This window comes from Rattus rattus, chromosome 18 (genome assembly GCF_011064425.1).
Source record: "Rattus rattus isolate New Zealand chromosome 18, Rrattus_CSIRO_v1, whole genome shotgun sequence".
Classification (NCBI taxonomy): domain Eukaryota; kingdom Metazoa; phylum Chordata; class Mammalia; order Rodentia; family Muridae; genus Rattus; species Rattus rattus.
The window spans coordinates 12460573-12488409 of NC_046171.1; the positions used below are offsets into that span (position 1 = coordinate 12460573).

At 55.8% G+C, this 27837-nt stretch overlaps 2 protein-coding genes across 3 annotated transcripts in view; one reads left to right on the forward strand and one right to left on the reverse strand.

The window, feature by feature from the left end:
• The window catches only part of Rsph14 (radial spoke head 14 homolog), a 74178-nt gene that overhangs the window by 34184 nt on the left and 12157 nt on the right, over positions 1-27837 (forward strand). The window lies entirely within an intron of this gene.
• Gnaz (G protein subunit alpha z) overlaps positions 1-27837 on the reverse strand; it is a 50307-nt gene that overhangs the window by 19419 nt on the left and 3051 nt on the right. Inside the window, exons 1-2 of one of the 2 annotated variants that reach the window (XM_032888500.1) lie at positions 13221-13354; positions 5945-7144 (exon numbers count right to left, since the gene is read on the reverse strand). In XM_032888500.1, coding sequence (XP_032744391.1) covers positions 5945-6667 — 723 coding nt within the window. In that variant the 5' untranslated portion in view covers positions 6668-7144; positions 13221-13354. Of the gene's footprint in view, positions 1-5944; positions 7145-13220; positions 13355-27837 lie in introns of those variants that run through there. The other variant, XM_032888499.1, reaches the window with a different exon arrangement.

The following is a 27837-nucleotide window of genomic DNA, read 5'->3' on the forward strand; positions in this document are numbered from 1 at the left end:
GGTCCTACTACTGACTGTTGCGGGGCAGACCAGCTTAGATGGTCGCTCGAGTCTCCTATAGGATGTAGGGCCGACAGACAGGGGAGGGTTACGGCTTGGGTATGCAATGTCTCACAGGCTTTAAATCCTGATCCTCAGTTGGTAGGCCCGTTTTAGGGGTTTGTAGAACGGTTCAGATTATGGTGTAGCTAGCAGAATCTGGTGGCTGGGGAGGGGGGGTTTATACCCCAAAGGTGGGGTCTGCCCAAGATCTGTCTCATGATCTGCTAAGATGTGAAGGAGCTGCTCTGTAGTCTCCTGCTGCCTGGCCTGCACGCTCTAGAACGTGAGGCCAAATCGACCTTTCCTCTCTTAAGTTACTCTGTCAGTATTGGGACATGTGACGTAGATACTGTGATGTGGTTCTTCATCTGAGAAAAACTGGCCAGTTAAGGACAAAAGGACATTAAGTAACCTGTAAGGTTCCTTCCGATCTCATCTGTGAATGCTGCAAGAGGGGTTACCCTACACATCTGCCTGCTTCCCATTTAACCCCTTATGCAGTTCCTGTGGCTACGTGTAACCAGCTCCGTCATCAACAGGCCCAGAACCCGTCTCACTGCGGGCACCTTGCACGTCTCTCAATATTCCCCACACACTTTATTCTCTCTCTGAGACAGGGGCTCACTCTGTAGCCCTGGCTACCCTGGAACTCACTTTGTAGACCAGGCTGGCCCCTAACTCCCAGAGATCCACCTTCCTCTGCTCCCCGAGTGCTGGGATCAAAGGTGTGTGCCACCATCCCCCCCCCAAACAGCACCTTGAATTTTAATGAGATATTTAAATATTTTTCCAGGTTAACCTTTACATTGTAATCCCACTTCAGCCTCTTGAGTGCTGTGCTTACAGACCTGTGTCACTATCCCTGCCTTCGACTCCTTAAAACATTTTTGAGAGATGGCTCGATGGTTAGGCTCAGTGGTTAAGATCACTTTGCTGCTCTTACAAGAGAACCCGGGTTCTGTTCCCGGCACCCATATGGTGGCTCACGACCATTGTAACTTTAGCGTCAGGGGATCTGATCCCCATTCTTGACCTCTGGCAACACAACAATACACATGCATGTGTATGATACGCAAAATACATAAAACAACGTATCGAGGCAGGATTTATATCAGAACCCAGGCAGACCTTGAACTCAAGGTCTGAGAGCTGAGATCACAGGTGTGGGCGCCTACCACACATGACTTAAATCCCACTAAAAAGACACCAAAGAAGCTTTTTGCGTGTGCACATAATGAAGTGCACAGTTCCACTGGCAGGCCGTCCCTATGTTTTCCGGACTGTCTGATAGACTCTGCCCTTCCTTAGGGGGCACCCGTAAGAGATGAGCACCAGTGAGCGCCTCAGATGAGCTAAAGCAGGGTCCTTGGTCTCCAGCTCTCCCTGCGCCCTCTTGACTCCTCCTACCCACTCCACACTGTCTGCTGAGTGCCTCCTGTGGCTGTGGCACAGGCTGTGTAAATACTGGCCTGCTCTTGGGATGCTGGGTCTGACCCATCCAAAGGTGGGAAGGGGCTACCATCCTGAGGACCCAGGAGGCCCTGGATGGGGGGCTAGTCTAGGCTGCCTGCCTGCCTGGAGTATGACTGCTGTAGATTCCCCTACCTGCAGAACCTGCACCCCAGCCCAAGGTAATACTCTGCACCTGGCTGGTCTGCTCAGTAGCACTGACCAGCTCTCTGGGAAGTGAGTATGAAGTGAGTACAAAGCTCGGGCTGACTCGCAGGGCTCAAGTGGCCACCATGATCCCACATGAAAGCCAATGGCAGAACCACCCTGGCAACCACAGCTGCTAGCGCTGAAAGGGGGCAAGCATCTTCGGCAGCGGAAGGGCTCGTGAAAATTGAAGTAGTAGCCGGGCATGTCTGTCCCCCGTATGTCAGTCACCGTGCGCTAGCAGACTTTGGCTTACGTTGGCTTGGAGTTCCCAGCCCCCCACCCCCATCAGGCCTTGTGTCGGCACAGCAGGCACACAGCAGGCCGCTATGGGACTGGGGATGGTTTCTGTAAGAGAACATTTGGCACCTTACAGCCATGCCTTTTAATCTGTCTCTTCTAAAATGTTCTTCTACCATTAAGTGGCTTCATCGTCCATTAGCTGATCTGCGAAGGGGGAGAGGCTGACTGGCAGGTGCCTGCTTCCCCCCACTTCTGGAAGAACTGGGGACTGAGGGCTCCTACAGGGCACAGTCACAGGCTGGTGGGGCTGGTGTTCACAGACCTCCTGTGGCCACTGCGTGACCCGTCTCTGTTGTTATCTGAGGAGGACAAAGCCCGTGTCCCGTGTCCATCTGAGTCCCTGAGCTGGTTCAGAGAAGGTCCCAAGATGGGCGGGTGTGAAGGGGGACGGGCAGTCAAGGGCTGCTGGCTCACGAGATCAGTCAGGGGCAGTACACAGGAGAAATCCCCACATGTCCCTGGGTTGTGTTCAACCTCTGGTGGCATCAGGGAACACACCAAGCAGAGCACTGGAAGCCCGCCTGTGTCTGGAGTCTCCACCTGCCTGCCGGTCAAGGCTACAAGGAGGTTAGAGACCTGGTCAGTCTGAAGACGGCCTGTCAGAGCCCGGGGATGAGCATGTGAATCATGGATACGCATGGTACAGTCCTCGTATGTGCCTGCTGCCACGCTCCATGGATGTCCTGGAAACCCGCACCTCCAAGGTGCTGCCCCTGTGTTCACTGCAGCCTTCGCCCGCCCAGGAGCCTGGAGATGCTGAAGCTCTCCTTGGCAACACGCTGACGCAGAAACCAGCAGGCGGGCTGGGGGATGGGATGGGGCGATGGCTCCTTCTCCAGGCATGGGGATGGGAGGGGGCACCATCAGCCTCAGTGAGAGGAAAGACGAGGAAGGGCCCTATACGCAGCCTTGGCACTGGCCCCAAACTTCATTGAGATTTTACAAAAGTGTGGTCTGTTCGGCTGAGTCTTTGTTAGGGCTGGGACTTTTAGGGCATTCCAGGAGGAAGAAGAAGAGGAAGAAGAGGAGAAGGAGGAGGAAGAGAAGGAAGAGGAGGAGAAAGAGGAGGAGGAGGAGGAGGGGGGGGGAGTGGCTGAGGCAGCCCTGTCCCAGCATCTAGCTGGAGGGATTGGTGAGAGGTGCTCACCAGCAGGGCCAGGGCAGCGGGTGGGAGGAATCAGAGGAGGGTATTCTCTTCCCTCCACAGCCTGTTTGTTTTCTAGCATCAGATATTACTGGTAGAGCATGAAAGGTCAGAACCATTTGGAATCCAGTGAATTTCCAGCTGCGCTAGGGTTTTCCATCAAGAATTTCCTTTTCTGGTGAACAACACTACTTCCTCGGGGCCCGTGGGGATGACAGGGAGAGGGGGGGGAGAAAGGGAAAGAGAAAGAGAAAGAGGGAAAGGGGGGGGAACATGAGGGATAGGAGGAGGAGGAGGAGGGAAGAAGGCGAGGGAGAGAGATGAGTGAGAATGTGTGTGTAGGCTCAGCTGAAAACCCTTCTCTTTAGGAGATGGCCCTGGCGAACTCAGCCTGGTCCCTGCAAGAGGTGTGCATGGGCCCTGCTGAAATCCCCACAGGGATGGGCCTGAAGGAAGGCTGGAGATGAGAGGCCACAGAGCTCCACTTGGGCCTCCCAGGGCCTGTCCCCAGGAGCTCCTTGCTCACATGTGAGCATCCATCCACCCTGTGACAAAGGGCTCAATGAAGAGTGTGCAGGTGCCAGGCTATGACCAGGGAAGGCACCCAGTGAAGTTTCCCGAGATCAGTGCTAGTCCGATGTACACAGGGATAGGGAAGAGGGCCGTGAACTCCAGGACAGACAGAGGGGTTCTGTAAGCACAAGAAGCCACCAACCGCGGCAGCAGAGAAGACAACATGGTGGGATAAGGGTGGGCAGAGCCTGGAGAGCTTGGGGCTACTTTTTGGTGACAGATTCAGAGGGAGGTAGTCGTGAGGCTCGGGGGTCAAGCACCCTACCTGTTGAATCCAGGTACGTGGGCATAGTCTACATAAGATGGGACTGGGAGCTTGTTCCCAAGGGACTCTGCCATGCTGTGAGGAGCAGCTTGTCAGAAGTGTACGGAATTCTAGAGAGCCTCTGTGATCAGCAGCTACTGTGTGGCCGGCAGACTCTATCCCTTTCCCACAACCAACCCTAGGAAGGAAGTGTGCTTTGCCTGACAACTGGTCAACCCCAGACTCTGGCCTCAGCGATGCCTCTGTCATGGGTTAGGATGCCGCTTCCAGTTAGAACCACACACGCTGCTGGAGGGGCGACAGCCAGAAAAGTCGCATGGGCTAGAACGCTGAGGGCCACTCACTTACACACGGATACAGCCTGGGCACAAGGCAGACCCCAGGTGGCAACAGGGCCACCTCTGTCTACAGCGTATCACGTCACTGATTGGGGATGCCATCACTACATGGTGCAGTTTCCAGAAATGCCTGGATGGTGGAGGGGAGGGGAGAGGAGCCCTGCCTTCTGTCTTCATGGCCACCTGATCAGGCTATAACCTCTCTCTAATGTCCAGAACTCACTCAGGCATCCAGCACGGTGGCCAGAGCCTTCAGCCTCCCGCAAACAACTTTGGGATGTAGGTGCAAAGCTAAAGTCCTCAGATGAACTCAGAAGAACAGTGGTCACCACTTGCCTTCACAAGACCAGACGGAGGAAGAAGGTCCACCTTTGCCACGGACCTTAGAGGCCAGTGTTCCAAAGCAGAGAGGCTGGACCCTTGTCTCATAGCAATGGTGGAGGCCACATGTCCACGGATTCCTCGCTGGCATCAGTGCCTTCCTCTAGGTACCCCCAGCTCCAGGCATGCACAGCCCCACTCAGAGACTCTTACTCTCCGGTTCCCAGGGCACCGGCTGTAAAGGGAGGCTCTAGGTCTTAGTTTAGTGGTCCCCCCCAGCACACCATTAACATTCGTCTGACTGCTGGGCTTCCACTGGAGCTATTCCTGGACGAGTGTAGGTAGCCTTCTGCCTCAGGTGGATCTGAGCAATACTGGCTACCCTCTCCATGCAAAAGGCCTACTTCCGCTTCCCCGTCTCTTCAGAAGGCCCCCTCTCAAGCTCTCCCAGCTAACCACTGGACCTAGGTCTCCTGGTTGCTTCTGTCCTAGTTTGTGTCTCTGACGCCCCTCCCAACACACTGGCTTTAAGTGCAGGGTAAGGGATTCAAAGAATCTCAACAGTGGCCCCACAGCCTATCCACCAAGCAGGAGGTCAGGTTGTAGCACCTTGGGTTTACCCTTTCTTAACCAGATCATCACTACTCTTCAGAGCAAGGAGGAATCATGGGTCGTTCTCAGGACCCACATATCATGCCCTGCTGGCAGGAGCTTAGTGGGTTTGCTAAACGGACACATGGACCACCAGTGAGGCCCGGCCAGGCCTTGCGATGGTTTTCCTCAGCACGCAGCACAGGCACAACCACTGTACTGAGGGCAGGGTGACACGGAAACCTGGGCAGTGGAGCCAACGAGCTCTGTCAGGAAAGTTCCAAAGTTTCATCTGTTGTTGGGGGAGGGGTCCTTGCCTGCCAAGCCCTGTGGAGTCTAGGGGTTGTGGCGTCGTTTGGAAGGTGTCAGAGCAGCGTCGTCCGGGTCAACGTGATGTCCCTTGGGCTGAAGGAGCCATAGGAAGCTGAGCTCCCGTGGGATACCAACATGACCCTGCCCACTCGACAGAAATGCCTCCCGAAGCCCCGTGTCATGCGTGAACTCTTCATGCTCCGCACCACAGTCCAGCCCCACCCCCCAACATAAAACAAGGGGCGTGGTCATCCCATCTCACGCAACCGCTAAAGGCATCATCCACACAGCTGGGCCAGGCTCTGTACCAGTGCTGACCAGTCCCGAGCCGCCGCTCTTTTCTCACACAAGCCCGCCTGCTCCCCAGGAACAAACAGTGGAGACCTAGGCTTTACTCACCGTCTGGTTGTCCTCATAAAGCTTCAGGTCATAGCCACTGAGCTCCACACAGAAGATGATGGCCGTCACGCCCTCAAAGCAGTGGATCCATTTTTTGCGCTCTGACCTCTGCCCTCCCACGTCCACCATCTTGAAGGTAAGCTCCTTGAAGGTGAACTTGTTTTCCACAATGCCCGTGGTCATGTCCCGAGAGCGCAGGATGTCCTCCACCGTGGGGATATAGTCGGGCGCCGCGATGCGCTCCAGGTCATTCAGGTAGTAGGCGGCGTTGTCCTCCAGGTGGTACTCGCTGGAGCGGCCGAAGCAGGCCTGGGCCCCGGGGTCAGCCCAGAGCCGTCGCATGACACCCAGCAGCTCGGGCGTGATCTCACCCTTGCTCTCTGCCGGGCCAGTCAGGGCAAAGAGCTGCACGGCGTCGTAGGCACGGTCAGGGTTGTGGAAATCGATCTTCAGGGCAGCCAGGGCCCGAATGATGCGGGTCAGCGAGTCGATGGCGTTGTAGATGATGAGGGGCTTGTACTCCTTGCAGGCCTCCAGGTTGAAACCACCGCTGTGGATGATTTTCATCTGCTTGACGATGGTGCTCTTGCCCGAGTTGCTGGTGCCCAGCAGGAGAAGTTTGATCTCACGGCGCTGCCGCTGGCTCTCCGAGCGCAGGTGGCGGTCAATTCTCCTCGACCGCCGCGCTGCCTCTTTTTCCTCTGAGCTTTGCCGACATCCCATGGTCCGGCAGCAGCAGACGTACCCCCTGGATGCGGGACACAGGATGGGTGCCTCTCCCCCTTGCCAAACAGAATGGTCCCAAGGAGGGATGCTGAAATGTGGGCCGGGCAGACGAGAGAGGCAGCTGACCCGGGCGCGCTCAGCACTGGCTATGGGGCGAGGCCGTGTCACAGTGCAATCCCTGCCCCAGCACCTCTTCTCCTGTGGGCATGGCGCTCAGTGTCGTGGGGCAGAGACCACACCCTCCCCTCTAGTGACACTCCACCTCCCTTGTCGGCAGTGTGGCCTGATTTGCCGTAGTCATTCCCTGTACTCTGCCACGGTAGGAAGCTGTCCGCTTGCGTCTGCCCAGGCTACTTCTGTCTGCTCGCTGGTTGCTGTGGCGATGTTTCTAAGCACGGCTGGAGGGCCCAGCGCTCCCTGAGGCCCCCCTGCCTCAGGCTGCTCCGGCTCCCTGCCTCGCATCCGGCCCTTCACCTAACGGAAGAGAGAACAGCGTGAGCTACCTCCCGGGCCCACCTCAGGCTGGATGGCGAGAGGGAGCAGCCACCGGGCCTCAGAAAACAGCACCACGGTTCAGCAACTCCCAGACCTTTAAGTGCTTCGGGGTTAGCGCCCAACCCACAGCAGAACAAATATGCTCGGCCAATGCCTTCGACGCTGCTTGAGGCCAGGTGCAGGGCAGACAGTGAGCTCTGCGAGGCTCTTACCTGCTCACCCCATGCCGGCTCCGCGTCTGCCATTTCTTCTTGCCTACCGGACCTGGCTGACCTTGTCCCCTCTGAATCTCTCCTCTGTCTGACTGGGACGCCACAGCACAACCCTGCTGTGGGTGTCCGCTATTCCAGGACAGGGAGAGAGCTCAGCCCCACCCTACCTCACAGCACAGTGCTGGCTGCGGCCCCCGCCTGAGGAAGGCTAGGGAAAACTGGGCGTCTCCTGACTTTTGCCCCTTTAGACACAGGGCCATCTCTGTTGTCATAAGGCCAGGTGCATGTGTATGGCGGGGTCAGGACAGAGCTCTGTCCCTGATGTCCCTTGCAGGGGGAATCAGCCGGTGGGGGCACCATGGAGTCTTAAGTGAGCAATAGCTTGGCGCAGGAACGGTCTTGAGGGATAGATAGATAGCTAAGGCCTGCAAATCAGGGCAGTGCGGTGATAACCGGTCTAGGGAGGCGGGAGGGGGTAGGGAGGCTCTCAGAGAACTGGGCATCAGAGTCCAGGCGTGACTGCCACGCTCAGGCCCGATGTAGGGCTCAGGCTGAGTCCTTAGCTGCCATCTGAGTGTTAATGGGGAACAGCTGTATTGACAGCTGGAACCAGTGACACCTGTTGACCACCAGGGGGAAGGTTACCCCCTAGATCTCTCCATAACCTACCTGCTGGGTGGCTGGGGCAGGTCTCCTCCAGCAGAGGGCTCAGTTCTGCCTCGGACCTGGAGCCCAGGGTTCCCCCCCACCCCTCGCCATGGCCCCTCTCTTGCCTTCTTTCTTCCTTCTGGCTATTGTGCCTCATGTACTTTAAACCCCATCTAACGTCCCCTTCCCTGATATCAGGCTCTGGGACAGGAGGCCCAGGGCAGACAGAGTTCCTAACACAGGCAAGGGCCTACCAGCACCCGAGACTCAACCTACCCAACCACTCACGTACTCCTTATACACCTGACTCAGACCCTCAGGAAACGGCCATCCATCCCTGACGCTGTGCCTCTCTCTGTCCCAGTCATGACAGGCCATGCTTGGAACCAAGCCCCAGGCCCACAGTTCTGACTTTCTCTTTTTTTTTTTTTTTTTTTTTTTTTTTTTTTTTTTTTTTGGAGCTGGGGACCCGAACCTAGGGCCTTGTGCTTGCTAGGCAAGCAAGTGCTCTACCACTGAGCTAAATCCCCAACCCAGTTCTGACTTTCTCTAATGGCTGTGGCCTCCGGTCTTCTCCAACCCTTTGGGTCCACCTCCAACAGTATATCTCTGAAGCTAGCTCTCCCCCTGGGTCCAAGCTTGGCACCGCCCGCTGCTATCAGGGTGTAAATCCCAGTCTTCACACAGCCTTTGGTCAGGTGCCCTGTGGCCTCTCAGCACCTTAGGCAACTTGCTCCCCATCTCTGAGCTTGTCCCCCCCCCCCCATGCTCAAAGGCATACAGGAAGAGCTGTGAGTCAGTACAGAGCCTGATATGCTCTAAGTGCTGTCCAGAAGCAGTTACTGTTCCTGTCACTGGGGACAGCATGGAGGTATCTTTACCTCCTCAGCCAGAGTTCATCCATTCCCCAGCCCTCTCCTCACCACTGCCTTCTCAGCAGCCCTTGGCCGCTGTGCCACTTGCATGACCTCCCCCTGCCCTCCACCAACGGCAAAAGGTGCTAAGTGAGCAGTGCTGCTTGCCCTGGCTTTACCTCCGACACGAGCCGAGCGGCGCACAGAGGGTCCACAGTGCTTGGCGCACAGAGGGTCCACAGTGCTTGGCGCACAGAGGGTCCACAGTGCTTGGCGCACAGTGGGTCCACAGTGCTTGGCGCACAGTGGGTCCACAGTGCTTGGCGCACAGTGGGCCCTCAAGCGGGTGCTAGAGTAAGAGAAAGGGAAGGAAGGTAAGGTTAAAGAACTACTCCACTTCTCCGCCGTCCCACCCCCGGGCAGCCATGAAGGAGTGTGCCAGAAACACGGCAGATGCAGAGCTGCTCAGACTAGTCATTAGGTGTCATTCAAACCATCCCAAGATGTCTGAGAAGGGAAGCCTTGAGGTGCACCCGCTCCACGGTGGTGGCACGCAGACGGCACACGTGGAGCCACACACGCCTGTGCGTCTGCACAGACAGAGGTCCGGCAGCCACTTCTCAGCAGTGAGGAGTTTCAGGGGTAGGGGTGGAGGCGGGGGTGGGGTCTCTGCCGTGCATTTCCTTTAGTGAACTCTCAATAGCAAGGACCTTAAGCAAATGTCACAGCATTGATAAGGCCCTGTCTCTCGTCACACCAGGGCCTGTCTGAGCCCTTCCGCATGCTCTGTGCGAAGCAGGTTCAGGGTCAATGCGAATGGCTCCTGGTCCTCACCGATGACCTGACAGCACCCCACCCCCACCCCCACCCCCAGGGTATAAAGGTAAAAGTGTGTGCCACCCTCAGCCAGCGGTGTGTGTGTGTGTGGGGGGGGTGTCTTCCCAGGAAGCCTTTCTAGCAGCTGCTGGGGTCGGGGCTGGGGCCGGAGGTGCCAACATGGCCATTTCTGCATAAGGGGCAATGCCTGCCTTCCTGGGGCCTTTCCTGAGGGCATCCATTGTTAACACCCCTCCCAACCCCAGCATTTTAATGGCAAAGGTATAGCCACCCCCACCCCACCCCAGTTCTCCTCTATCTGGATGGTGTGAGTGGTAAAAGTCATCCAGAAAACAAGGTACAGCAAACGAGCCTCCCAAAGTGTTTGCCGCAGAGAAAAGTAGGCCCCTCATGACAGGTTACGGTGACCACACTTTTAGCACCTGGCTTAGTCTAGATGGGCAACCCTAGTCTAGGTAGAGGACTCCAGAGTTATGATTCCCGAGAGGAGGGTGGGGCAGACCCCTGCCTCGGTCCAGAGTTGTGACTGAACAGAAGAGTCCGTCCACTTCCTGGAACTCCCTCTGCGTGGCTCCAGGGGGCCTGTCAGACCCTGCTTGCCCTAGGACCCACTGCTCTCCCTGACTACCTGCCTTAGGTGTCTCTTGCCGGAATTCTGCCGAGCAGGCAGTGTCTCCTGACAGGCACGGCTCTCCTGAGGACCGGTGAAGCCACATGGTTGGTGCTCAGAAAGGTGGGCCCCTGGTGGACCTGACAGTAGACTGCAGTGAGCAGGCAGGTCTGTGTGGGCAGGGCACCTGAGCCTGGCACAGCCCTCCCCTGTCCCGCTCCTGCCTAGGGGGGCCCCCTCCCCAGCCCTGGGTCTGGAGAATAAAGAGAAGCAGCCCTCCCTTTCGGTCTCAAGTGATGGCGAAGAAGTTTCTCTGTTTATGGACATGTGATCTGAGCTTCAGGAAATGAGTTTTGCCACCAGGAGGCTGTGGGGAGGCGGGGGTGGGGTGGGACTGGGAGAGGAGGTTGGGGATGAGGGCGCAGTAGGCTGCCAGTGGGGAAGCCTTATCTCTTGCTGTCTAGAAACCTAGAGCCAAGGGCTGGTCAGGTGATCTTTGATAAGTAGGCACAGGCTGCAGGAGGACAGTGAGGGAATAGAGGGGAGACGGCGGCCGCAGTGAGCTCCTGTCATGGACACCGTGTAGGGAAGCAACTGTCCCAGAGAGGGTGGGTTCCCCGCTGGAGTCATCCTCTGCTAGAATCCCCAGGGTATCAGAAACCTGAAGCAAAGCAACTGATGAGCCTACCCAGAACTTTCTGAGCAGCTCTCTGGGGTCTGGTTCCCCCGGGAGGTGGGAGCGCAGTAGAACTGGGGGTTGATGACAGATACTAAGGTCCAGCTATGCTCCTGTCTGCTTCACGCTGTCTACCTGGATTTTACTGGGTCTGGAGACACTCCCCACATCTCAGAATGAACCTCAATGTCATTTGGCTGGAGGTGGGGGCTCGGTGCGTGATCACCGTTTTGACGTTTCCTGGCCCAGACACTGCTCATCGGTCCCCCCAGGGTGATAACCGGGATGGCCCCAGCACAGAGCCCTTGGGTATGGCTAGAAATAACAGAAGTAGTAGGCAGAGGAGAGGCTTGCTCAGGGCCTTGGAATGTGTGGGTGTGGACAGGTAGGACGAACCACGCTCATTGTGGAACCGAAGGAAGGTCAAAGTGCCTCTTCAGAGGTGAGGAGAGTATGAGGTGAGAGGGACGGGCGTGGCAGGAGAGGAGCCTAGCTGTGCGGCTGGTCCATATGACGGGGTAGGGGTGTGTCTGTGTGCAGCTCTACACCCCATGGTATCCTAGTATCGTGACAAGGTGGCCATGGGCAAGAGGGACCAGCTGTGGTGCAGTGGCAGAGAACGGGGCTGGGAAACTCAGCCAGCGCATCCTCTCAGACTTACCTATGGAGCCGTGGTTTTGAGCTCGGGACTGACTCGGGATGTCTGTGCACCGAATAAGTAAGGCAAAGACTAAATCCTTAAGTTTGCTCAGGTAAAGACGACGGAGGTCAGACCACAGGCAGGGCTGGAACAGCAAGTGTCAGGGTGCCCCGAGCTTTATTGTAAAGACAGAGCTCCAGTCAGGAGGGCAGGGTCAAAGGTGGGGTGCACAGGTCTGGAAAGGTAGGTGAGGCTGGCCGCCTAGCGGGGCGATACATGGCTGCAAAAGCAAGCGGTGGGGCAGGCAGCCGAGGGTGAGGGGATGCTGCTGCAAGGCCTGAGGTGGCAGCTGTGAGGGCGGCTGGAAGGACGGTTGGAGCGAAGGTCCCAGGGCAAATCAAAAGCCAACAAACATTCAGATGATACCACCGGGTTAGAACAGACCAGGGACAGCCCCATTATACAGATTCCAGGTGAGGGGGACCATGATGTGGGGGAGGGGGAGCTAAGGGGCAGGTGGGTGTAATGGCTAGATATCGCAGGTCCTAGCTTTGGTCCTGAGTCCAAAGCTGCATGGCAGTGGCGCAGTGGTGGCTGGGTGGGAGCAGCAAGGAGATGGGGCATCTCAAGGACTGTCCAGCTAGGCTGAGAGTTAGGGCCACTGGTGGAGAGGAGATACTGAGAGGGGTGGTGTTGTGATGGTGGGAGGTAACTCTTCTTGGAGCGTGGGACCCCACTCAGTACAGATATGGAGACCGTATCCATCAGTCAGCGCACGCAAGCCCATCCCAGTCCCCCATCGCATGCAGAGGCTAGAGGCATGCATAACGCGGTGACGTTGCCCGTACTGAAGCTGCCTAGCAGGTTTGAGCAGCTTAGTTTTCTCTGGGCCCCCAGCTCTTGACAAGCTCTGCACCGGCCTCGATGGTGCCATCACACAATGACCGTCGGTGTGCCACATCCAAGCCTGACCCCGCTCGGGGGTTCCTCTGTCAAAAGCCCTCACTCCTAAAACTCTCGGTCCATGCCAACCATCTCCTGCAAGACCGTCCCTACCCGTGTGAGTCTACGGCAGCAGTTCTCAACCTGTGCATCATGACGCCTTTGGGGTGTGCCACCAATCAGATATTCTGCGTGTCGGAATTATGACTCATGATTCATAGCCGTGGCAGCCGTTACAGTTACGAAGTGGCCACAAGATAACTTTATGGTTGGAGATCACCACAGCACAAGGAACTGCATGAAAGGCTCATGGCGTTAGGAAGGCTGAGGTCAGATATGGTCTAGAGTCTCTGAGTCTCTAGTATCTGCCCGTTGTTGGACCAGACCACCTTCATTATGCACTGCCCCTTCCTAAATATGACCCCCTCTGTCCTGGAAGAGATGTGAAGTGACGATTCCATGCCAGGGCAGAGACACGGTTATAGACAGTGTTATGTCTCTCCGGTTCTTTGCATCTTGGATGGTAATCGGTTACTGTCGCTCTCCTTGGCCTATCCCTATAGTCTATATAGTCTGATATCCCCCAGTTCCCTCCCCCACCCAGCAGACATAGAGTTTGGACAGTACCATACATACCCCTGGCTGCTAGAACCCACTAAGGCAGAGCCAGGCCGATGAGCTCCTCTCTCAGAACCTCTTCTGCAACGGTCAGCGAGCTGGCTCCCTCCAGGAGAGCATTGGAAAGGCAGCTCAGGCCCAGGCCAGCTGACTCTAGGGCGGGGAGATTTATCTGTCAGGTTCCTTTACCACCGCATCCTAGCGTCTCACAGACAAGCAGCCTGGCTCCCACCTGTGAAGACCCCTGGCTACCTGCTACCATCCCTGCTAGTCTCTCAGGAAAGCCCGTCCCACGCTAAGCCTGGACCACCAGAAAGGACCATTCAGAAAGCAATGGATTTGCACGCAAGACACTTGTCCTCGACATAGAGACACTTGCCAGGAAGAGGCTCCCCGAGAGTTTATGCTCAGGCTGAACAGAAGGAGAATCGGTCATCCCCAAGACCCAAGACTGTTAGCTACCGTGAGTAGAACCCAAAAAGGTTGTGAGTAGCCAAGGCCCAGGGTGTGTCAAGACAGTGAGGCTGTGTGCTAACACACCATTGGGCTACTAAGTGTCCCCACACATCTTGAATGCATGAAGAATTCCACTGTCTTATACCCCAAGCAAAAAAGCCTGGCCTGGGGTGTCTCCAGTGTCCCCGGTGTGGGGAGCACAGGGTAAGTAGTTACAGGTCCTGAGATATAATCAGTAGCCCCCTTAATGGAGTCCTTCCTAACCCAAGGGCGCTACTTGGGCTGCTTACACCTGCCTGACCCTGTTCTGATGTTTCCATGGAAACCAAGTATACCCCAATGGGAATGAGCCCCAGTCCTGCCCCTACCTGCCACCACATTTGTGCCCTTGGCTGTGGCAGCCCTTCTGCCTCCTATGCTCCCTTGGTACCCCGAACCCATGTTGTGGTAACAAGGAATCGGCTCAGTGGTGGCAAGCGGCCACCAGGCCCTTCTTCCGAATATGGCTGTCAGGCAGAAAGGAGAAAGTGCCAGGTCCACAGCCACCCCACATCTCGGTCTGCAAGGGCTCCCAGGAACAGTGCATCTGAGGTTCCCTGAGGCAGGCGCCCGGGCAGTTCACACACCGCTGGCTTTAGGTTGCCCAATTCACTGGCCAGGAGGGTTCCCAGGCCAAGAGGGTTCATTCCTCTCCTTTAAGAGTTCCCAGCCGAGCATGGTGTGTACCACGAATGGATTCTTCACATGTGTCTCCTTGAATAGTAGAGGATGGCTTTGGGCCGGCCTCTGTGAGTGTCTGTCTCGGGGAAGTCAGACAGCTTGGGGGACAGGGGGAGTACTGGAATCAAGATGGGGCTTCATTGAGTATTCTACAGCAGGAGCATGCCTCCTTGGGCAGCTAGAGCCACCAGGAGAAGGAGGTGTTTGGGGAAACTGGCCCAGAAGCCTTCAGCGACAGACACTTGGTCCGCGCACTCAGGAGGCCGAGGTGAGAGGATCCTGCGCTCTGGACCAGCCGTGAGCTATACGGTAAGCCCGTGTCAAAGACAAACAAGTCCATTAATGAACGCGCCAATAAATACCGGGCCCCTTCGTTTACCCCTGGAACCGAGCTTCCCGAGAGGACACCCGCCATGGCTTTATTTTAGAAACCGAAGAAGACAGGAAGGCTTGTGCCCGTGGCTGCCACTGACAGCAAGTTTCCTCTCCTCTTAATAAGGAACTAGCTCTCCTGCCGCTTCACGCCTGCCTTACTAGAAGTGTGCTCTCTCCTTCAGCTGACATTCATGCCATCTGACCCTCTGGCTGGTTCCACTCCCCTCCTCTGTCCATCTCAGCCTCCGCCCAGTACGAAGTCGACCGGAGAAGCCAAGAAAGATCGCTCGACCCCCGGCTATGGACTATCTGTATGCAGTCCCGTCTCCAACTGTTACTGTAACGTCCTCCTCACAGTCCAGGGGGCTCAGTAGACCCTTCACAGACTTCATACGTGTGTGTGCACGCACAGCGGAGGACGGCTTTGGGCTGGCCTCTGCGAGTGTCCGTCCCGGGGAAGTCAGACAGTCGGCTTGGAGAGAAGGTACTGGACCCTGGCCAGGGCTTTCGTGCGTGTGCTCCTCTCTAACAGGAGCATTGCCTCCTTGGGCAGCTGGGGTCCCCAGGGAGGTTTAGGAAAAGTGGGCCCAGAAGCTTAAGGCTACAGAAACTCGGTGGGCATCTACACTCCTGTCCCACGCCTGTTTGTGACCATCCACACCTGCACACGTGTGAGAGTAAGCGGTTGGTTATGACTTTGTAGAGAGAGGGGTGACTCCCTCAGGAGAGTCAACAGAACTCAGCTTTAATCACCCCTCGCCGCCCCCAGCCTGTGTACCTCACGCTGCGGGTTCCTAAATCTAGCCACATCTGGGTATAACCTGCTGTGATGTTTTTCCTGAAATGGATCTCTCTCTCTCTCTCTCTCTCTCTCTCTCTCTCTCTCTCTCTCTCTCTCTCTCTCTCTCTCTTAAACTTAACTGTATACTTTAAGAACTTTAAGTGGAGAGCCAGAGCCGTTCATCATAGAAATTATCTGGCATCCATGACAATGAAAAGGAACTGCTTTTGCTCCTAGCCTGGGCTCCCGACTGCAGAAGGGCCAGGCGAGGTCACTGGCTGTTGGTTAAACAACAAGGATTAGAGCCTGCTGGATGGGGAGAGCCACACTGGCACCAAACTGGGATTTTCTCCTTGAAGGAAAAGGATTACCTTCCTCGTAAAAAAAAGGCCAGCCCAGGACCTCCTAGGATTTCGTGGCCACTCTGTCCCTTGTGCGGAGAAGCTGGATTCTGGAGCCACTGTTTTTCCGGAATGCAAATGGGATATACAAAAGGCTTGAGACCAAAGGCCCTTTCTGCTGGGACTTTGAGGGAACAGGATTATGCCAGAGGACTCCTCTTCACCCCCACCCCCCTTTTGTTGTACAGTTAGCTCATCCCTCCCCACCTCTTTGCTGTGTACGGTTAGCAATACATCCTCCATTTCTTTGCTCAGCATCTTAGACCTGGGTCTGGGCCTAAGGCTTGGTCTCCACTCTCAGACCCACGTGGCCAGTGGTCACCAAGTCCTCTCCGCCCTCTCAGACTTGAGGCCCTGTATTTTGCTCTGCTCCAAACAGGGGGATGACGGGAGGACGGGCGCCATTTCTGTATCAAGGAACTCATGCTATGGCCAGACCATCCCCCGTCGCAGACCAGCACTGTGGCGGCAGGGACACGGGGAGGGATGTAGAGCAGGACTAGTGAGGAACGGCTGAAAACACATCCCCAGCTGACCTCTCACAGCCACAGGGGACTGTTGGCGACCGGGAGATCACGCCCATATGCAGAGGTAGGGTTCAAAGTCCGGGAGTGGCCCTCTGAAAGGTTCGAGGCTCTTGAGGAGGCTAACGGCAGGGGAAGGAAACTGTGGTGGACAGGTTGAGGGTCTTGGGGGAGGGCTGTGGCAGGAATGGATACAACATGGAACACCACAGGTGTTGCCAGGCTCCCAGAGCAGTGGTTTTCTTGGGCAGAAGAGGCACTTTCCGTATTACAGCCCGGCCACTTTACAGCGGACTGTGCCAGATGGACACTACCTTGGGGAGTCCAGAGCCAGTGGAGTCAGATGAACCTACACTCACCTGGGTGACAGGGGCACATGTTTCCTCTCCTTCCAGCTGAAATGGCAGCCCTCACGGAGCCTTAGGATTAAGGGCAGCTCTGGAGGCCCAGTGCCGGGTGGTGCTGGTGGATGTGCGGTATAGGACCACTTGCACGAGAACCCTGCCCTGGCTTCCTCCGTGCCCCCTCCCTCACCCAGTGCGACTGACTGCAGGAAAGGTCCGTGGGTTCATTTAGGCTTTTGATATAACATGTATTTTGGGACTGGAAAAGCCACATCTTCCCAAGGAGATAAAACAAACCTCTGCTTGCTTTGATGCCAGGGACGCTGGACAAAGATAGGCAATTCCTCCAAGGGACCGCTCTCACGGGAAGAGGGCCTGTACAAACCACCTCTTCTTTCTTATGACCATACAGAAAACCCCAGTTCTGTCTTCCTGGTTCTACGTCACACCCTTCAGGCCCCCAATGCCTATCGCTTGTGACGTTTTTCAGACCCCTCTGGGAAGGACAGTTTGAGGTGGGCTCCATGTGGCTCTTGCCCCAGAAACAAAGGGGCAGACTGGCCCTCCCCTGGCCTCAGGGTTCCTGGGTCCTCCCAGAGCACCCTCCCCCAACTACACTATATGTGTTGTCTTCCCTGAGATTCCCCCACTGTGGGCTTGTCTGGGCTACTGCTCTATCCCCATCCCCCAACTGCCAGTTCTCCTTCCTTCAAAGCAGGTGCTCTGTGAAAAGATTTGCAGAACAGATGGATGGATAGATGGACCAATACCAAAAGATGTTTGCACAGAGCTCGAAGACTCCCAGTGCTTCCTTTGGAGAGAGCATTACCTAATGTGACCTCGCCTAGGAGCCTGTGGTGGAGGGAGGGGGTCACACACCTATAGTCCCGACAGTCCATACAGACCTCAAGCCCTGAGGCCTCTGCTGGCCCACCGACACTCCTGAGTGTTCTGGGACCTGGTTCTGGTGAGATCCCAGGGTCCCCCATCTGTGTCCCTGACTTTTTGGCTCCTGCTTTCCACATTCCTCCTCAGATGTCCTCTCTGAATGGGAGGCCTGTCCAACAAAGACCCCAAACTTAGAAGTCTCTAGTTCCTTCTCCCATGGGGGGCAAAAGTCATCCTCCTGAAGTCTGTGCCCTCTCTCCCACGGTCCAGCCCTACCTGCCTGCCATAGCTACAAGCTTACTACGTACCCCACCCCAGGCAGTTCTTCAACCCTGTGGCCTCTTCTCCCTGGTTTCTGGCTCTCAGGTCATGTTCTCCCTTCCTCATTCTCCAGCCCTTAGCCAGTGTCTCGTCGTCCTGGTCTCTGTTCCAGCCCTTGTGTCATACTCTCCTTTTAGTCCCTGGGCCCTAGACCTGCATCCTCTACCCCCACCCTTATTCTATTCCCTCCCCCTGGTCTTCCCTATGACCCCTTTCCCAGGCCTTACCAGCCTGCCTGTTTCCTCTCCTCCCCGTCCTTGTCTAACCACCCCTCTTACTGGTTCCCGGGCCTTCCTCCCATTTTCCAGACCAGAACCGTCTCTTCCCTTCAGCTTGCCTCTAGACTCTCCCACAGAGCCTGGGGACTTTGTCTCTTCTGTCTTGGAGAAATGGGCTTTCAGGTTGGCCTTTCCCGGGAGCTCTTCGTCACCAAGCAGTGCCGCCTCCCACCCCGCCCCGGTCTATCTCTGTGACCTTGTGTCTGCTGTAGATCACGGTCCACATCTTCCCGAGTAGAAGGATATCCCCTATGCAAACAAACAAGCAAAACCACCAGCAGCCGAGGAAACCGACTCCAAATGTAATAAATTATTACAGATGCATTTCTAATACCCATTAATCACCGCACACTGCTATCAAAGAAGGGGCTGTTGGCTTGCTGCTTTAACGAGAAGCCAATTTACAGAGGAGTGGGAAGGTATACACTTTAAACGCTTCCTTGTCAGTCCCGGACAGAAGTACATCTGGGGAGGACAGGCTCAGGCTCAACGTCCTGCAGCTGCCGGGAACGTCCTTGTCCTCGCTGAACCACAGCGTGCACACCTGGTAATGACACCCAGTTTCCTTTCTCTGACCCCAGTGTGTGGAGGGAGTAGCTGTTATTACTCCCTGTGCCTAAACAAACCATCTTACCCCACCAAACCAAGCTGCACCGGGCCTCTGAGGATTTACAAATCAGCGGCTGTGATTTCTACGGAAGCCCCCCCTTCCCCAACGCCGGCACCCGCCCCGCCCTCGGCCCGTTTACGGAATATTCAAGGATGTGATCATAGTAAGGACGGCCGGCTGGTGTAAACACACTTGGGACAAACACAGCTGACTCACGGGTGGGGAAACAAGTGCCAGGCGAGTGCTAGAGAGAGAGCTACCTACTGTCCCGGGAGCCACCATGAACACAAGGCCAGCATGGTGTGCTTTACAGGGAGAACTGGAGAACTCCCTTCCACCCAGGAAATGGATTAGGGGGGAGGGGGGTTGAGGGGAGGGGAGTCTGGGGAGGGGGGATAGGCGGTTCCTGCTGACCATTTTTCATAAGGCTTGCAAAGGACTTTGTATTTCATTTCTCACAAACCCTGCAAATGTCCGAAACTATGACGGTATGCAGGATACTACTGATTTGGCTTAGGAAAATATGACTATGTTTGTTGGTTTTTTGTTTGTTTGTTTGTTGGTTTGTTGGTTTGTTTGTTTTGTCACTCAAAAGTGGCTAGGGCCAGGCCACTGGGTTAGCTTTTCCCTGTTACCTCTGTGGCTTGTAAATCAGCAGCAGGTTTCCGTTCTTGGTCCCCTCCCTCCCCCCTCCCCCCTCCCTCCCTCCCCCTCCCCCCGCCCACACTCTTAGTCTCATTTTGAGGCCAGGGTCCAGGTAGATGTTAGGAAGTACAGGAGTATGTGTATATATACAGTACGCCCTCCCCCAGACGGCCCCTAACCCAACCCATGGCTCCGCTCCAGCAGGGCAGGTGATGACAGCCTATTAGTGTCCAACGGCTAAAGGAAGGTGACATGAGACCGGCAGAGGCCCTTCCCTGCATCCCTGTGACTCTGGCCAGACACGCGTGTAATCTTCTGGCCCACAGCCACCGAGGCTGACCAGACAAGAGGCAAGAGCTTCACCCGAGAGCACTGACTCAGAAGGAAATTCGGCCAGGACTAAAGAGATAAAAGTGAAGAATTTGACCTATGGAGGGGTTGGGGGGGGGACAGCCAAGAGGTAGGGCCATTGATGAGAGTCACATTAAATAGCGTGCTGCCTCCTGGAGCTGTGGCCTGGAGAAGGTTGACTGCTGGTCTGTCTGGTCAGGTCCCTGGGCCGGGTAATGAACCAGATGCCACCGTATGGACCTCTGTAGGTTCCTGCCCTTGTCTTTTCTCAAGACACCATAATCTCACCCTGCTCCCCAAACTTCTCCACTTGAGTTCCTGAGTCCTGATCTGAAGGTCCCTTCCTCCTCTTTGCTATTTGGAAGGTGAAAAGCACCCCCTATCTTTCTTTCTCTGTCTGTCCCTCGTTTGGACCTGCCGGAGTTTACGCCCCTGTTCTGACTGACCTGACCTGTCACAGATGGTGTGGTCCAGCTGTATATCCTGGGATGATCCTCAGGTCTGAGAAGGGGTCAGAAATGTGAGTTTGGTCAGTGCTGAGATCTGCCTGAGTCTAGCTGCCTGGGGCCCTTGTAACTGTTCTTTGGGCAGCAACAGATCACTCCCATGAGAGTCTACAACTCCAGTTACTCCCGAACACTGATAAGTAACTATCCTGGGAAGGTCCTTAAGAGGAAGAGGGTCACAGGTATTGGGGCTGCACACCTTCAAGCCCAGCACTGGGAGGCAGAGGCAAAGGCTGAGTTCGAGGCCAGCCTGGTCGATAAAGCAAGTCCCAGGGCAGCCAGAAACCCTGTCTCAGAAGCTAAGCCAATCCAATCCAAGGCAAGCCAAACCAAGCCAAGCCAAGCCAAGCCAAGCCAAGCCAAGCCAAGCCAAACCAAACCAAACCAAAAAAGAGGTAGAGGCTTAGTGGATTGTTCTTCCACCGTGACCAGTAGAAGGAGAACACGCAGGAGAAACTCTTAGGGGGAGTGGGGAGACTCAGGCCAGGCTCAGAGAAGAAGCTAGTAGGTGTGAAGTTCCAGCCATGGGAGAACTCGGGGCTGATCACATGGGAAGCCTAGGAGGGAGAGGAGCCTGTCCACCAGGAGGACGAGCTGCTTCTCACTTTGAGGAAGAGACAGATCACCACAGGCATTTCCAGGAAAGGAGACCCCACGGCCCTGCAGCCGACACCCGTGGGCATGGGACTACGTAGGTAACAGCACAGCCATATGAACAGGAGGTCCCGGGACGCCAAGGCATGCACATCGCGCTCAGGATTCTCTCCCTTCACTCCCTGTCTAATGGGGGCATCTTGCGCCAGGCTGGGCCCTCCCATTATCCTCTAACTCTGTCTACAACCTGGTCATCGGGCTTAATCTGCTCAGTCTGTCTCCTGGGCGGCAGCGGTGACCTCTCAGGTGCCCTTGCTGTCGCCAGCCCCATGCACCTGGTGCCCTGCGAGCAGCTAAGGGCTTATTAGGAATAAGGCAGTGAGCATCTCTCTCTCTCTCTCTCTCTCTCTCTCTCTCTCTCTCTCTCTCTCTCTCTCTCTCTCTCTCAGCCTTCTTTCTGTCCCTCGCCATTTTAGCTCAGAGCCAGGGGTCACGGTGGTGCCAGGGCTCTGGGGCGCTGGCTGTGGCACAATCTCCAACTGCCTCCCCACCCCCACTCCCTCCTTTGCTCATCTCCCTGCTAATCTCCCTCACACGGGGGGGGGGGAACCCGCTCATCTCAGGGCAGTTGCACAGCCTTTCGCTCTCCGTCTAAGTCTGTAAACTTCTGTTCGGGGGCCACCTCATGTCCAACAGTTCAGACTTCTCTTCCTTGCCAATCACATTTACGAGCAAAAACACTCACCCTGACCCAAATACCCAACGCCGTCTTCCCTCCCAGCACCGCTCCTTTCTAAACAACGTGTCACGCTACGTTTAAGCAACAGCTCGCACACGGTGGTGGGTGCTACCCCTCTTGCAGATCGAGATCAGCAGTCAGTGGCTGGGTGAGGGACGGGAGGAGGGACATCGGAACAGCGCTTCCCCTGGATGGGACTGCCTGCCGATGAGTCACCAGTTCTAGAGTCTGGGACATCCTCTATCTTGTAAATTCTCTGAAGCTGGGTTTCTGTTGCTTCCTTCCTATTATCTACTCTGAGCTGCTCTGAAGCCCCACAAAAGACCTGTGCTCCCCCGCCCCCCCTGAATGCCGGCCTTCTCGATATGCCAGTGACATCTCCAAGCCCTCCAGGCTAAGAGCCGTGAGCTGTACGGCGTCCTAAGTCAGAACGTACCCATAACCTGATACCAAGTACGCATGTGTGGAGTGAGCTGGGGGGCCGGGATTGGGGTGCTGGTAAATATTCAGGAGGCTCCTTGGAGAAGTGGCAGGATCCGAGAACGAGAGTGGTCCCATCAGGGCCCCTGTGCCGTCCCAGCCACAGGGCAGGGCAGGGCTGGCAGTGTGCACAAGTGTGCGTGCGCGTGTGGTGTTATCACAGAGATCGAAGCCTGGCACTGGCCCAGTGTTTAAGGGAAATGAATAGATTTTGGCCGAGGACAAAGGGAGTTTGATTAATCAGAAATTGGATAATGGAGGCAACACTCTAATTATTTTTCTTCCCAGCATTTATCAAGAAATATGTTTGCAGTGCCTATCAGAGGTAACGGAGTGGGGGAGGGGGCCAGCTCTGCTGCAGGGAATGTCTGGCTTGGGGACAAGGCCATACTCACTGGCCAGGATGGATGGGAGGCTCCTGGAAGCTGGTCAGCAGGGCAAGAAGGGCAGGAGGGACAGGTCTGAGCCACCACACAACGTGGCTAGAGGCCAATGGGGACATGCCATGAAGAGTGGGGAGGCAGGAGACACAGGAGCAGGTCCTCAGTCAGCGCAACCCCCATCCTCCTGGCCCAGTGCCTCCCTTTCACCCAGCTCTGCCCAGCCAACCCCAGCAAGGGTGCAGGGCAGAAGGGGACACTGCCACCTCGGGTCACAGACTGTTTCTCACGAAGCTCTAGGACCTGCTGGACTGTAAGTCCATCTTGCCAACCATCTCCTAGGAGAACCTTCAGGGGGCTCGCCCAGCATCCTGGAGGGTTTTCTCATTTCTACCCCCCTTGGACCGCAGGATGGGTCAGGTGGGAGCACCGAGCCTCTGAGTCTGCGGCTCACGCACCTTGTCCTTCCCCGGCCACTCCGCCCACTTTTCCCATGTCGTCCCTATTCCCCCTGTGAAAGGCCACAGTGCGGTTTTCTCTTCCCGTGGTCACCTGGTCCACACAAACAGGCAGCCTTCTTGGGGTTCCATGCTGGAGGGAGACATACCTAGGAGGAGCTTAGCCTTGCTAAGTGGCCTCTCTCGTTTGCTACTCTTCATTCATTCATTCATTCATTCATTCATTCATTCATTCATACAGTCTACACAGCAAGGCTGTCACGGGGCAGGGTGGAGGCAACACATCAGCTGAGAGAAGGGATAGTTAATGACAGTGACCAAGCTGCTCTGAGACTTCAGATGCCACCGAGAGGAAGGAGGGAGGGTGAGGGTGGGATCGGGGCCACACTCTGAAGGAGGAGGAGCTATGGGGATGGTTTAAAGGTGACAGGCAGCAGACAGGCAGTAGGGAGTGGCTGGCTAGCTTCTGACAAGCACGTTCCAACCCTGCTGGCGAACTTCTCCCTTCTAACCAGCCATGACTGTTTGCCTGATAATGACACAGCCTTAGAATCCTCTTCATCACAGCGTGCTTTAGGCAGCCACTCTGAACCCGGACAACCGTCCGTCTGCATCCCTGGCTCAGCCCGGACCCTCGGATTATAAAAGAATGAGGAGGGCTGGTGTGGTAGCTTCGCTCTGTACAGTGATGCCTAGTGTGCGGGAAGGCTCGGTATGCGAAAAGGCCTAGTACAGGGAGGTGGTGGTGGTGGTGGTGGTGTGTGTGTGTGTGTGCGCGTGCGTGCGTGTGTGTGTGTGTGTATCTGTCTGTCTGTCTGTCTGTCATGGGCTTCTCTTGCTCCCAGCAGCTCCGATGACCTGATAGGCTGTCTCTGGATCTGGGGTCACTAAGCCCATGACTACGTACGTCGCTTTCTTTCCTTCAGGATCCTGTTTCGTCCCCACAGGATGGTTCCCCACGGACGCACCTCCTGCGCAGCACTTCCACGTAAATTCCACTTCCTCACACACCAAGGTCCCACACACAGCCACTTCACCGTCAGTCTGAGGCATCTGACTCTGTCAGAAGCCAGCCAACTGACCGGTGTCTGGCCAGTGCGTGAACCACGGCCAAGCCTTGACAGGGGCCCAGCTGACCTCTCTCAGGAGCAGAGGGCTAAGCCGGGGCCACCATCCTCCATACCAGTTAGCACGGGCCAAGCCCTCTGCAAGAGAGGGGCTCAAAGGGGGCGGTTAGCGGTGCCACCCGATTGCCAGGGGTCGTTCCTCACGGGCAGACTCGCCGGGCCATTTTCTCATAGGTGAACACAAGAAATCGTCCATGCCTCACACACCTTTCATCCAGACCCAAGAAATAATAGACACACGAGACATGTAAAGGAAACATGTAGGTCAGACGGAGGCGACTGCCGAGGGGAAGACGGAGAAGCAGGAGGGCCCAGACGCACGCCCCGGGGTGTGAATAAGGTTATAGCGAGCCTCAAGTAAGCATGGTGGAAATCCTCCCTGTGTGTGGCCCTGTGTAGAGCAGCGGCAACAGCCTGCAGCCCCAGAGCAGGGAGTCAAACAACCCCGCGGTGAGCGGAGAACAATTCTTTTCAGGCAGAATCTGAGGAAGCCAGCTTCCTCTACTGAGTGACCAACCTGGGGGCGGCAGGACCCTCCGTTTCCCCAAGGGGCAGAGCCCTAGTGTTAGCACACGGGCAACCTCCCAGTGCACTGACTTTTGTCATTCCTCGAGAGAAAAGGAAACTGAGGCCCAAAGAGGTGAAAGGGTCAGTCCCAGGGCACGGGACTAAGGGATCTAAGTACAGTACCAGGGGCTACACACAGTTTACCAGCCATGGAACTGGAGCAGAAGGGCCGGGCGGAAAAACGCCCAGGGCTTGCTGCAGCCCACCACCCTGGTTGGAGTAAGAGGCCATAAACGTGAGAGCTGCCGGGAGCAGGTCCATAGGTCCAGTCAGGGAGCCTCCGGCACACTTCCTGTGACCAACTGGGAGATAAAGTCAGTCTACTGAGGAGGAAGCTGAGAATCCCAGCTTCCTAATGCCCCTGTCCCCCCAAGCATGGCCTATCTGGGGGGGGTCTACTGAGGCACTGGGGAAAGCGGCCCTCCCCGCCAAAGTCAGGTCTCTGCCTCCAATGGATTGAAGAAACAGGTCCCTCCTCCATAACACTGATTGTGAGGGGACAAAGGAACGTATCCTGCCTGCTAGAAGGCACCCGGTTGTGAAATCCAGGACAGATCTGGCCTGGGTTGTAGGGAAATGTGGACATCAGTCTACACCCCTCCAACCCAACACAACAAAGGACTGTGACACCGATGGCTCACAGGGGCACCTGATCTGAGGGCCCATCCAGGGATCCCCTCTTGGCAAATCTCCATCCTAGAAGCAGGGGTCTCCCTCTCAAAGGCTTGTTCTGACCACAGCCTACCGGCAAGGGCATGACCTCGAGAGCCCTAAGGGGCAGGATGCACTTCTTGGTTGGGATTCTGCTAGAAGGAACCTTGGGTTTGACACTGAAAGGCCCCTCCCCTCACTGTGGCTTTTGACAGTCTAGCTTCCCAGCACTTCTTGATGGAATCTCCAGGGACACCTCTTAAAAGAGAGATATACCTTAATTTAGAAGCGAATAACTCAAAACTCTGTGATGTAGCAGGCTTCTGTGGGAAAGAGAGAGAGAGAGAGAGAGAGAGAGAGAGAGAGAGAGAGAGAGAGAGAGAGAGAGAAACTCAGGGAGGGAGCCGCCAGCCACACATGCCCAATGTCTTGACCGTGGCTGGGCTCCAAGATATATCTCCCGCTACCTGCTGTCTGAGTGGCTTACTGGGCACTGGGGACAAAGAGACACAGGGAGAAGAAACTCGTGGGGAGCAACAACTCTCAATGGGTGGATGTGGGATCCCTAGCCAGGAGATCAAAGACAGGATCACAGGGCGACTCTGACTGACCCACACAGCTTACCTGGCCACTCGGGAGCGGAGAACAGAGGCAGGGAGGTAAGCATGTCGGAACCTTACTCGTCAGGCTTCTCTCTCCACCTACTACAGTCCTAGCACTGTCCCCGTATGTCCCCAGAAGTAGGCCAGCTTCCCAGGCATACACGCAGGTGGTTACACAGGACCATCAGTCAGGCCTAAAGCCACGCCGTGGCCATTTTGAAATGTCTAATTTCTTACCCAAGGCCATAATGAATCGTGTGGCCAGAGCATCCCATGATGCTCCAACCCCGATGTTCACTACAGGGACCCCCTCCCTACCCAGGATGCCTTCTCCAGCTCCCTGAAAGACCGGTTACAATGGTCTTCCTACCTCGCTAGTTTGCCAGCTATACAACACGAGCTCCATCCTCTTGGGTTCCGTCCCATCTTGGACCTCCCATGACCTCATTCCATGACCTCAGCTTCCTGAACGCTTGGACGCCCAGGACTCCAGGTGGTCTGTCACCCCTGCCATCGCCCTGACCACAATACGGTCAGTACCTACCAGACTCTCAGGTCCCAAGTCCCTCCCTCTACAAGGAATCTTCATGAGCCGCCTTCCTTATAGGGTTGTATCCTTCTAGTGGCTCAAACAAAACCCCAAAGCTGTCTGAATCATATCCCTCACCGCCTCTTCTACCCCTCTTCCCCCATTACAGGGCTAGCGTCCCCTCCCTGCTCAGCCCCCAAGTGGCTTCAGGGTCTCATCCTAGCCCAGCCTGTTCTAATGTCTACACTGGCCTCTTGCCCTTCCCTTTCATATTTACGTGTTTATGTATGTGTGGCGTGTGTGTGTAGGCCAGAGAATAGCCTTGTATGTTGTATCTCTTCAGCTGTTGTGTGTGTGTGTGTGTCTGTGTGTATCTATGTGTGTGTGTGTGTGTGTGTCTATGTCTGTGTGAGTGTGTGTGTGTGTGTGTGTGTCTGTCTGTGTGTGTGTGTGTGTGTGTGTGTGTATGTATGTGTGTGTGTGTCTGTGTGTGTGTCTCTGTGTGTGTGTGTATCTGTGTGTGTGTGTCTGTCTCTGTGTGTGTGTGTGTCTCTGTGTGTGTCTGTGTGTGTGTGTCTGTGTGTGTGTGTCTGTGTGTGTGTGTCTGTGTGTGTGTCTCTGTGTCTGTGTGTGTGCGTGTGTGTGTGTGCGTGTGCGTGTGCGTGTGTAGGCCAGAGAACAGCCTTGCGTGTTGCATCTCTCCAGCTGTTGTCCACCTTGGTTTCTCTCAGTGGCCCGGGTCTTGGCCTGGTTAGGCTACGCGGGAGGGTCAGCAAGTCCTATCCCCAACACCAGGATTACACGTGCGCACCTGGCTTATTTATTTGGATCCTGGGGATGGAATTCAGACCCTCACGCTTGACTGGCAAGTGCTTTACTCACCAAGATCTCTTCCCCAGCCTCCCGCTCCCCACCTCCAACCTCCCCTCCACCACCCCACTTCTGGCTTTTGGGACAAAGTCTTGCTATCTAGCTCGGAGTGGCACCAAACCTGCCACCATCCTATCCCGCCTGTTCTCGTGAGCTCTCCCTCCAGTGCATTGAAGTGGATGGCTGGTGTGGAGACCAAGGACAACATCCTTAGCTCTTCATAGACGAGGACAAGGAGGCTCAGAGAAGGGGGATCTGGAATAGAGGCAACAGGACCAGGGCCTGTCTCCATGGCTTCTGATGCCTACACTGGAGCTCTTGCTTAATGGCTCCAGGGCACAAGAGCCTGCTACTCCTGGGTCCTCCTCAGGATACAGAGTATAGCGTAGCCTCTGCCTGCCTGGAGCTAACTTTCAGTGTCTGCCCGGACTCTTTTTT